Source organism: Dipteris shenzhenensis, chromosome 2 (genome assembly GCF_047967505.1).
Source record: "Dipteris shenzhenensis isolate YYH24624 ecotype China chromosome 2, Dip_SZ_1.0, whole genome shotgun sequence".
Classification (NCBI taxonomy): Eukaryota; Viridiplantae; Streptophyta; class Polypodiopsida; order Gleicheniales; family Dipteridaceae; genus Dipteris; species Dipteris shenzhenensis.
This window is the reverse complement of record NC_141597.1, coordinates 2,478,995-2,490,443: the sequence shown is the minus strand read 5'-3', so window position 1 is coordinate 2,490,443 and position 11,449 is coordinate 2,478,995. Positions and strand designations below refer to the sequence as shown.

General features: G+C 43.2%; 1 protein-coding gene across 1 annotated transcript; it reads right to left on the bottom strand.

Annotated features, from left to right (window-relative positions):
* Positions 1 to 7,671: 7,671 nt before the first annotated feature.
* LOC147904226 (pentatricopeptide repeat-containing protein At5g27110-like) lies at positions 7,672 to 10,924 on the bottom strand. The gene has a single exon (XM_087394977.1). The coding sequence runs from the start codon at positions 10,895 to 10,897 to the stop codon at positions 8,264 to 8,266; it is 2,634 nt and encodes an 877-aa protein (XP_087251103.1). The 5' UTR covers positions 10,898 to 10,924; the 3' UTR covers positions 7,672 to 8,263.
* Positions 10,925 to 11,449: the final 525 nt, after the last annotated feature.

The following is an 11,449-nucleotide window of genomic DNA, read 5'->3' as shown; positions in this document are numbered from 1 at the left end:
AGACACCTTTGACATTTGTTGACATGCCATTCACCATTCCCAAGGGCTTTGCACATGAATCATCAGTAAGGCATATGTTGAAATTAGCCTTTTGCATTGGTGGGAGACACCATTCATCATAGAGCTCCTTGGATAGGACATTCACACCTACTCCACCATCCACTATGGCTTGGACTTCATCATATGCTTTATGGATCAAAGGCACAATGATGTTGCATATGTCATCTCTCTCACCCATCCATACAGGGATATCTTCTATGTCTTCCATAGGTGGAGGGGGATTTGCTAATTCAATCCATCTTTTGAAACTCTCCCAGAGATTGGGACAATTCCATAATAAGAGGGTTCTAATGGGAATTAACACAGGGCAACTGAGAATGCCTTTCTATATGACCTGGGGTTCAGTGGCTTAGTTATCTCTTATTGGCCCACAGGTGTTTTTCGAGGGGCATGATCCAGATCCAACTTTCATTGTACGATGACATTCAGTGGAGTCTTGTTCCCCACACTCCTTTCAGAGCCTAGAGAGTGCGGCACCTTCAAGTTGTCATGGCAGTACATTATTTTGTGGATTTTTTTACTAGAACAGAGGCTCAAGTACAATGTCAATACTCGGTGTGGCCAAGTCAGGGATTGAATCTTGTGCTTGCTTATTATCAGCCTCAAATTTAGCTTGTTCCTTTTGCACCCATTGTTGAAGTGCCTGAAATCAAGCCTTCTCCACTTCTGCATTCGGGTATGGAGCTTCTTTTATTTAAGGCTCGGGAGCTGATGTGGATGGGCTTGGCTGCTCATTGCTTGGCAGAGGGAGAGTCACTTGTGATTTCTTTTGAAGAGCTCATCTTGATTGAATTGCAATATTAGGGCCCTTACTGGCCTCTTTTTGCTGGCATGTAATTACATTCACAAGTTGTGCTTGCTCGCCCTAGACTTCGATGGTCCACTCCAATAATGCCAATTAGGATGTCAAGCTTAGCCTCATTTTGTTGTGGGATCTTATTTTCATGGGACAATCCATACAGGCATGGCCTATGCCACAATCTCTATAGAGTGGTTGGAAAGTAGTGGGGCTACCACGATGAGGGCACTCTGTAATACGATGATTCTCTCCACAACCGTAGCACTTGATTGGCACTCGATATGTGTTGGCCCGAACTTGATTCCCATAGACCGGTATTAAACCTTTTGCTCCTTCCACATAGTGCACTGGGTACTCAGCTTCATACTCGAAGTGCAAATCCACTTCCTTGTCTTGAAGTTATTGTATTGGAATTTCCAGGGGAGCTGGATATGGCACTCTTGGATATGGTCATGGATTTGGATTCTTAAGTAATTGCGGGACTTGTGTCCATATGGGAACAAGATTCAGCCTTGGACCTGGGGGTGCTTGTGCAAGTTCCGGTTGCCTGTACACTGGGATGGGTGCCGGTTGGTATTGTTGAGGTCGTGGTGGGTTGTTGCGCATGTTAAAGATGTAACTATTTTCATCATGCCCACTAACTACGGAGATATGGCACCACAACCTTGGCAGTGGATTCATTTGTGCAATGATCCTCGCTCTTAGGATGGGGCATTCATTTGTTGTATGATTGGCCATGTGGTGTGGACACCATACAAGGACTCAGATTTTCCTTGGGACCTTGAAATAGAGGCTGAAAATGCTCAATTTGAAGATCATGTCTTTGACAATGATTTAGCCATTCTCCATGCCCTAATGGTGATCGAACTTCCCAAAGTTGAATAATAGCAGAAGATCCCATAAGAAATCTGAAGGACATCACAAAGCCAAGGCTGACCACTTCAATGAGTTCGAACGAGTCCAAACTAGGATCGTCGAGTTGTATATTAACAAGCCAGCTCCCCCAAAATTTGAGCTGCCTCCTCTTGAATGGTCCCCTAGTGTACTTGGAGTATGTATAGCAAATGAACCCTTACTTGGGAATACTTTGCTAGGGGAAAAGTTACTCCACATTCCAAAGGAGTACAGGTCTATATGGGACATGCTAGCTACTATAAAAGATTTATCTTGCGGTATGCCATGATAGCCTGACCACTTTACAAATTATTGGTGGAATTCTTATGAATAGAAGAGCGTGACCAAGCCTTTGAGCTTTTAAAGTGGCGCCTAATTGTTGGAACTTGGGGAGAGAGGAGAGCTTCATCATGGAGGTGAGTGAGAACATATGAGATATTCAAATGGGTGTTCTATTCATTGTGAGAGGGAAGTCCCTCTTTTATAGAATGGGAGAGAGGGTGGCCTAAATCAATGGCACCTCTCCTACATCAATGGAGGTAGCTCCTAAATCATAAGAACTCCACAATCATAGGCACCACCCCATGTGGGGGCCTTTGCACTTACATCATCACTTATGTCATGGTCTAGACACCTCATAGCACTAGGTGTGCTTCTACTACACACACACACACACACACACACACACACACACACACACACACACACACACACACATGTGACTCCCCTAGATGCACACATGCACCTTAGAGCAAGCCCTTGATCACATTTATCCCAACATACCCCCCCTCAAGTGTTTGCCTCTTGCTATGTCAAGGATACATCTAGTCACATAGTTTCTCATGCCATCTCATGGTGGTCAAGGATATATCTATGGCTAGGATCTCATGCTAGCAAAGGTGTCCAAGGGTCAAGGTTTACAAAAATGGGATAGACCAAACACATAGCACATGGCCTACATCATATGGTGACCAGAGGTGATTCACAAAAGACAAAACACAAAACATTCTTTTTGGAGTACTACTCCAAGCAAAGAACCTCAAAATTTGACCAAGTGATGATAAACAAAATTTTAAAGACAAAGTGCTGAAAAGGCATAGTCATTGTCTTCTACCACAAAGTTTGATTCTTCATTTGTTGATGGAGCCTTTCCTTCAGCAAGATTTTCTTTGTTGTTAATGCAGCTCTTCTTCACATGAAATGCTTCATTCTCTTGGGAGTCATTCCTCTCCTCTTCTTCGGCTTGTCTCTTGGAGAGCAGCTATAGAGAAAAGCTTTTTAGGTGGCAATACTCCATAGTATGATTGGGTACTCCATAGAAGGCACATATCTTTTTCTTGGTGTTCACCTTGATGAAATATTCATCATTACACGGCTTTACTCTCATTCTAGGCTTCTTTTGGAATGCTTTCCTTTGCAATTTTAGAGGAACAATATGATGAAGGCATATTGGGAAGGTCTTACCACTAATGTGGCAGTGTCTATTCCCTTACAAAGAAGTCTTTTTCTCCACAAGTATAATTGGTTGGAGAGATAGTTAGATACCCCAAACTCTTAGCATAAAGAAATACAGTGTTTATTGCTTCAAAACATAGCATTCAAGCATATTCAAATCATAAATGCATGATGAACATTTACCAAAAGTGTCAAACTACAAGACAGTGCTCCAAAGATAAGACTAAAAATACCTCAGATCACTTCCAATGGTCAAACATCCAAAAGACCAAAGATAACTGAGATAATAATGAAACTTTCTAGCACTTAACCATATTCAATGGTTCATCTTAGAAGCAGATATCACTGTTACCTCCAAATTGAGTGGCTCAAATTGGAGGGTGCAATTGAAGCTGAAGAGAAAAGCTTTGAGAGTGCTTTCAAAGGCAAATGGAAGCTCTTATTAAGGACTACTTCTAGCAAAGAGGATTGCCAAAAAAACGCACGACATTGCTCATGACAGTAGCACCTTCTCTGACTGGTCTTTTGCTTGTTTCTCCTTATCCTAGCAAGTATTTGAGTTCATATTTCATGAGCGACAAGCTCATAGTGTCATTCACCTGTGCCTAAGAGGAATTGGCAAAATATTGGGTCAGTAGGTGGAATTGCTTGAAAGTTCGATGAGCAGAGATCGTGTCAGCATGGGCTATAGAGGGCATCTCTCTCTAATTGCTTGGTGTCAAAGGTGCACCCAAGTAGAGGAAACTTTAGCTCAGAGGGCTCTGGGAATGGTCGCTTAATGGAGGATAATGGAGCTAAGCAAAATCTGGAGAGAAACAGGGCAGAAATGAAGAAGAAGATGGAGGGTGGAGAAGAAGATGATGAGGTGGCATATTGAAGCTACAATGGGCTAGAGACTCAAGGAGGCTCTGATATCAAATGTTGGAACTTGGGGAGAGAGGAGAGCTTCATCATGGAGGTGAGTGAGAACACATGAGATATTCAAATGGGTGTTCTATTCATTGTGAGAGGGAAGTCCCTCTTTTATAGAATGGGAGAGAGGGTGGCCTAAATCAATGGCACCTCCCTTACATCAATGGAGGTAGCTCCTAAATCATAGGAACTCCACAATCATAGGCACCACAACATGTGGGGCCCTTTGCACTTACATAATCGCTTATGTCATAGCACTAGGTGTGCTTCTACTACACACACACACACACACACACACACACACATGTGACTCCCCTAAATGCATACATGCACCAGCAAGCCCTTGATCACATTTATCCCAACACTAATCATAGCACCCATCCTTATATCTCTCAATTGGGATATTAATTTTCATGTTCATATTGATGGCTCCAAGTATGCAATTGGGAGTGTGCTTTGCCGCATAAGAAAGACTACCCATTCTACTTTGCCAGTCGATAATTCAATGATGCAGAGATCAATTATACCACCATAGAAAGAAAATCCCTAGAAATGGTATATAGTGTTAATCTATTGGGGCAAATGATTTTTTCTTCTACACCGATCATCAAGCATTGCTTTATCCTCTAAATCGTCCATGTATAATAGGAAGAATAACCAGATGGCTCCTCTTGCTTCAAGAATTCAATTTCAAGATAGTGGTCCGCGAAGGTGCTAAAGACTACATTGTAGACCACATGTCTCAAGTCAAGTCAGGAGAATAAGCCACTGGAGTAGAAGATGACTTGCCAGATGCCACACTATTTCAGATAGATGCTGTTCCAGAATGGTGTAGAGATATCATTGGGTAATTAATGGCAAAAATACCACCCCCTGAAATGAAAGCAGTGAACGCTAAAAAACTAATTTTAAAAGCCGCACCCTATCAACTCATTGCAGGATAACTATACAAGATGGGCAAGGATGAGGTTTTAAGGACATGTGTAATGCAACATGATATCATACCAATCCTTAGTGAAGTCCATGAAGGCATTGCAAGAGGACACTTCCAAGGGGAAGCCACATCAAAAAAGTCATGCTCGTAGGTTATTGGTGGCTGACACTTTAAGCAAATGCCTATGAATATGTCAAAAGCTGTGATGTATACCAATGGACTACCAAACCACAACACAAGGACTTGAATCCCTTAACAACAGTTGTTGCACAAAAACCATTTGAAAAATGGGGGATTTATTATGTGGGTCCCATCCATCCCAGAAGCAAAGGGAACACAGACATGCTACATCATTGTGGCCACTGATGATTACTTTACCAAATGGGCTGAAGCTAAAGTAGTCAGAAAGGTAGATGCCAGAAGCACAGAAACTTTCTTATACGAGAATGTGATCACCCGATTCGGATGCCCCATTGAATTGTGTTGGATAGAGGCACGCATTCTGTCAATGAGGTTATCCAAGAACTCTTGTTTGGCTTTATGGTAATCCATAGAAAAAGCACACCCTACTACACCCAAGGGAATGGGCAGGCTGAATCCACCAATAAAATATTATGCATTGTCCTCACCAAGGTAGTAGAACCAAAGCATTTGGCTTGGGTAGAGAAACCTAAATGCAACATTATGGGCATACCAAACCACACTCAAGGTCAGTACATGGAATACATCTTTTCAATCTTTGAAGCAGTGGTCCCACTAGAATTTGTAATACCAAGCCTATGCATAGCTGTATAGGAACGCATGGGAGATCATGCATCCATGACAGAAAGACTCCATTAATTGGAAAAGCATACAGAGAACAGATTAGTCACCTACCATGCTATGACAATAGAAAAACGTAGAAGAAAGGCATGATTTGATAGAAACCTTCAAGCAAAAGACATCAATCTTGTTATACAATGCCAAAGTCCACAAGGGAAAACTCAAGTATCTAGTTCAAGGATCTTATCGAGTAAGAAAAATGAATCCCATCGGAGCTGTGCTGCTACTAGAAACATTGGATGGGATCCAATTCAACAAAACCATAAACGGGAGCCGAGTGAAGCGCTACTACATCAACACGCAAGCCATCCCCGACAATAATGAAGATTTGGGAACCCCAAGTCTTTCTTAGTTACTATTAGATTATATCACGAGAATTGACTCACATATGTATGTCTTTGCACATACAGGTAGTATAAAGTATGTCTTTGCACATACAGGTAGTATAAACTAATTTCAACTTAGGGCTCAAAAGTGATGCTATGAAATCCTAGCAAAAGAAGAAGAAGTATATAGTTAGTTTCTACCTAGTTATTAGGTCACATGCACTTACACGCTTTCTGTTAGACACATAGTCGATTGCATGAACAATTGTGCCGCACACTATCATTCCACACTCTCAAAGCATGTGTAGAAATGACAACACACACACACATACACGTGTGTCATACCTGCATACCAACTAATCTAATGATCAACGGTACACCATAACAACATGGATACTGGTTGAAAAACAATGCCGCCACTAAAGAGGATGCGAAGAAAGAGCCCACTATCTCAGCCTCGAGACCTCCTCCAGAGTTCACAGCCATCTACCTCCTCTCAACCATGGCGACCACATGCATTTGTGGTTCAGAGCAATAGCACTGATGAGGATTATGTGCATGACATGGAAATAATAGAAGTACAAGTGCCACTCGAGTCATCATCAACCTACATAACCATTGATGGGACTCAGTTCTTGGAGCTTGTGTGGCCACATACATCGACGTATGCTCTTTCCAATGCAGCACAAACTTCTTAGAGAAAAGGGGTCTTGGAAGTTTGTTTGAGAGCCTAAAATCCTTGGAGGACAATGACCACGTACATCAAGGACTTTCTCCATTCTTACCACTCCAACGATGCACAGGTTGGCAAGTACGCCACCATCACTGTACGTCAAAGCCAACTCAATATTATGCTCGATAGTACAATGATTCACAGGGCCTTCTCACTTCCAACTCAAGGTACAAAATACCCCACAAGGCTTGCCGACGCTAAATTTCTTGAAATATAGTCTCTCCTCGCCAAGGACACTAAGTTCAATAGGGACGGGATATTACTCCGCACCATCCTTAACCCTTGACTCAAGGAAGCAGCAACATTCCTACCCACGATCTTGGGGATTAGGTGTGGCAAGAATTGATCCCTCCCATTCTACACATTTATTTTGCTGTGTAGGCAACTAAAGCAAGACTGGATCCAAATCTAGCACTTAGTCATCGTCTTCACAAAGAAACTAAATGGTTTAGCTGACCAAAAATGCAAAATTCCACACTTATTGGTTGTAATCATCAATAAGGAAACAAAAGAGAAAGAAATGACTCTGTCCCAATCGCCAAAAGCTTTTAAGGATTTGGACATTCCCTTATCACCACAACATGGGAGCTATCACCACCTTCTCTTACTATCACATTGGCAAATGCGAATACCTCGAAAGAAATGCCTATTCTGGAGGTAGGAAATGAGCTGTACTGCACTCTGCACTCTGGCATTCCACAGACTGCCCAGACTGCCACCTTTCCTGTCCTATACATGGCCCTGTTGCTGATGCAATTACTTCAGGCCCTTTCCCATCCCAACTGCCCATTGCCTCGGCTCAAGGATGGCCACAACACAGCCGTTATGTCTGCTCAGGGTTTACAGTCAGCCCTAATTGCTGGGCTATGTAGCAACCCACATGGCAGCCTGCCTGCATGGCTGCCCTGTGGATGTCCTTTCCATCCTGATCTGCCCGTGTGGCATCTGTAGCTGAAGCCTCTCAACCCCCCCATGTATGCAAGGCACCATTTCCCCCTAGCGACCCTCATATAGGGGCTACTCCAACGCCCATGACATTCAACTAGCCAGCTGCCCCTTTTGTCCATGGAATTGCATCTCCTAATTACAGCTATATTTCTAATTCATTTTCAGCCCTAAGTCAGGGCCTCGTCTAATCATATACCTAAGCAGGAGCTATTTCAATTTGGTAAAGCTGTTATTGCTCCACCTCCAGATTTTAGATATCTTCAATGACAGGTAGCTTTGTTTTGTGCAAATTTTGTTAAGAGAAGAAAATAGTCTACCTGCTTGACATTTGAACCTTGTGTGAGTCTATTCTTTGTATAATGGAAGGCCGAGTATCTTTCTTAAACTAATGGTATTTGCTCCACCATTGTTTCCAACTGTGGCACATAACCTTCCTTCTTCATTGTCCAATGTAACCTCTTTATCTTGGCATAGATCTTATTGGCTTCTGGGTGGGTTTTGTCGCCAACTATGAAGTTGTGCATCTTAGTGTTAACCTCAGTCCAAGACCTGCCAGGCTTTTTCCATGCACCAGAAAATCCTCTCAGCTCTTTTATCCTGTCAGCATCCTCCCAGGCATGGGCATCAGCACAGATATTCGACATTAGCACATACCCACTGGCAACGCAAGGATTCAGTAGAAAAGCTTCATTGAAGCATTGTCTTCCTAGTTCCATGTTGCCATACATCCTGCAGGCAGTGAGCAAAGATTTCCACATCAGAATGTCAGGAGATATTGGCATGGTTCGAAGGAGCCCTTCTGCCACATTCAAGTATCCTGCACGGCCAATAAGGTCCACCATGCAATTGAAGTGTTCAATGCTTGGAGTTATGCCATGGTCTTCCCTCATGGATTTGAAATACTGACAACCTTTGTCTATTTGGCCGGCATGACTACAAGACGCAAGGATACTAGTATAAGTCCTACCATCTGGCTTCACACCTCGTGATTGCATTTCCTCAAGACATTGCTCAACTTGCCAACAGCTTCCATGTTGGGCATATCCTGCGATCAATGCATTCCAACATACTAAATTCTGATACGGTAACTCATCAAATATTCTGTGTGCCTCAGTCAGGCCGCCACATTTGATATGCATGTCAACAAGTGCAGTCCCGATTGTCACATCCAATGCTAGTCCACTTCTAATGATCTGTTCATGTATAACCTTGCCCCGCCCTAGGGCTCCTATGCTGCCACATGCTTTCAATATATACAAAAATGTAACTTTGTCAGGCTTCATGCCTTTCTCTAGCATTTCCTCAAAAAGTTCAAAAGCAAAAAGCCCACCATCCTCCTGCTGAACATATCCTGCAATCATCACATTGAAGGACACCACATTTCGATTTTGCAACTTGTCGAACACCCTGCGTGCCTCCTCGAGGCTCCCACAGTTTGTGTACATGTCAATTAGGGTTGACCCAATCATAACATCTGATAGAAGTTCATTTCTAATTATCCGCTCATGTATAAGCCTGCCTTGCCATATGGCTTCCAGGGTACCACATGCTTTCAGAACACACAAAAATATTGCTCTGTTTGGCTGTATGCCCTGTTGTTGCATTTTCTCAAAAATACTGAAAGCACAAGGACCTTGCCCCTGCTCAGCATACGCTGTAATCATTGCACCCCACAATGTTGCATTTTTCCTTGGCAATTTGTCAAAAATTTTGCTTGCCTCCTCAAGGCTTCCACATTTTGCATACATTGCAATGAGAGTGCTCCCAACAATCTCATCTGAGCCTAGTCCACTTCTCATGATCCGGTCATAGACCAGTCTGCCATGAGTTAGAGCTCCAATGCAGCCACATGCTTTAATGATGAATAAAAGTGTGACTTTACCTGGCTTGATGCCGTCCAGTTGCATCCTGACAAAAAACTTCAGAGCAAAACAGTTCTGCCCATGCTGGACATATCCTGCTATCATTGCACCCCATGAGACTGAATCTCTAATAGACAGATTCTGAAACAGTGTGTGTGCCTCTTCTAGGGTTCCCCACTTTGCATACATGTCAATAAGGGTATTTCCAATTATCAAATCCACAACCAGTCCACTCCTGATAATCTGGTCATGCAATAGCCTGCCTTGCTGTATGGCTCCAATACTGGCACATGCTTTCAAACTTGATGAGTAAGTGACCCCGTCCGGCTTGATGCCCTTCTGTTGCATTTTCTCAAAAAGATCTAGAGCAGTAATACTGTGCCCATGCTGTGCATAGCCTGCAAGCAGGGCATTCCATGACACCAGATTTGACTTGGGCAACTCAGCAAAAACTTTGTGTGCCTCCTCCAAGCTCCCACATTTTGCATACATGTCCACTACTGTGCTCCCAATGACCACATCTGATTCGAGTGCACTTCTAATGATCTGGTCGTGTATCAGCCTACCTTGCCCTATAGCTCCTATGCTGCCACAAGCTTTCAGAACGCACAAAAATGTGACCATGCTTGGCTTTACACCCTCTTGTTGCATTCTTTCATACAGCTCAAGAGCAGGAAGACTCGCGCCATGCTGGGTGTGGCCTGTAATAATAGCATTCCACGATACCACATCTCGATTCAGCAGTCTGTCAAAGACTATGCGTGCCTCTTCCAAACTCCAGCATTTCGAATACATGTTCACCATAGCACTTCCAACAACAATGTCTGTGTCAAATCCACTCATGATGACATGTCCATGAACCAGCTTGCCCTGGTCTAAGGCTTCCATGCTACAACAAACTTTCAAAATGCATGAGAAAATAAATTTGCACGGGTTTGTACCGTCCCCGTGCATTTGATAGTACAATCGAAGGGCCTTGTCATTTTCTCCAAGCATTGCATGGGCTGAAATGATTGCATGCCAAGTATGAACACTGGGTTTTGCAACGTTGTGAAATACGACTTTTGCATCCCACAAGCTTCCGCATATGGCAAACAGGCGGATCAAATGGTCACATAAAGCAGTAGCTGACTGGAGCCCATTGCTGACCATAAGCGAATGCACTCGCCTACAAGCTGCCAGATCTTTTGTTTTAAGGCATTCTTGCAGAAGACGATAAAGAGAGTCCTTCGTTACAACCATCTGGGGCGTATGCATGCGATCCTGATCTATAGTGAACCCAGTTCGCCTCGCAAGCTCAGCATACATGTGAGGAGAATCAGCAAGCTCTATAGCAGTGCTGTCCTTAAATTGCTGGTGAGAAATCGTCAGAACGGCACTGCTATAGAGCTTGGCGATTCTCACATTGTCTCCCTTTCCCTCACACGAAGGCCTAGCTACCATCCTTCGCAATTTCGTGCAGGAATAAATGCACGATTTACTACATGACAACACGACGCAAATATGCCGAAAATCATCATGATTTAACTGCTTGCTCACTTTTAGCAACGAATTCCACGACCATGAGTCATCCAAACGCTCATTTTTACTCTTGTAACCAAAATGAGTTTCTCGTATCTTGCCAGATGTGGTACTCAGACTTCGACTACAATTTCCAGAGTAACATAAGGATTGACTTATGTCGAATGGAAGGGGAAATTCTTC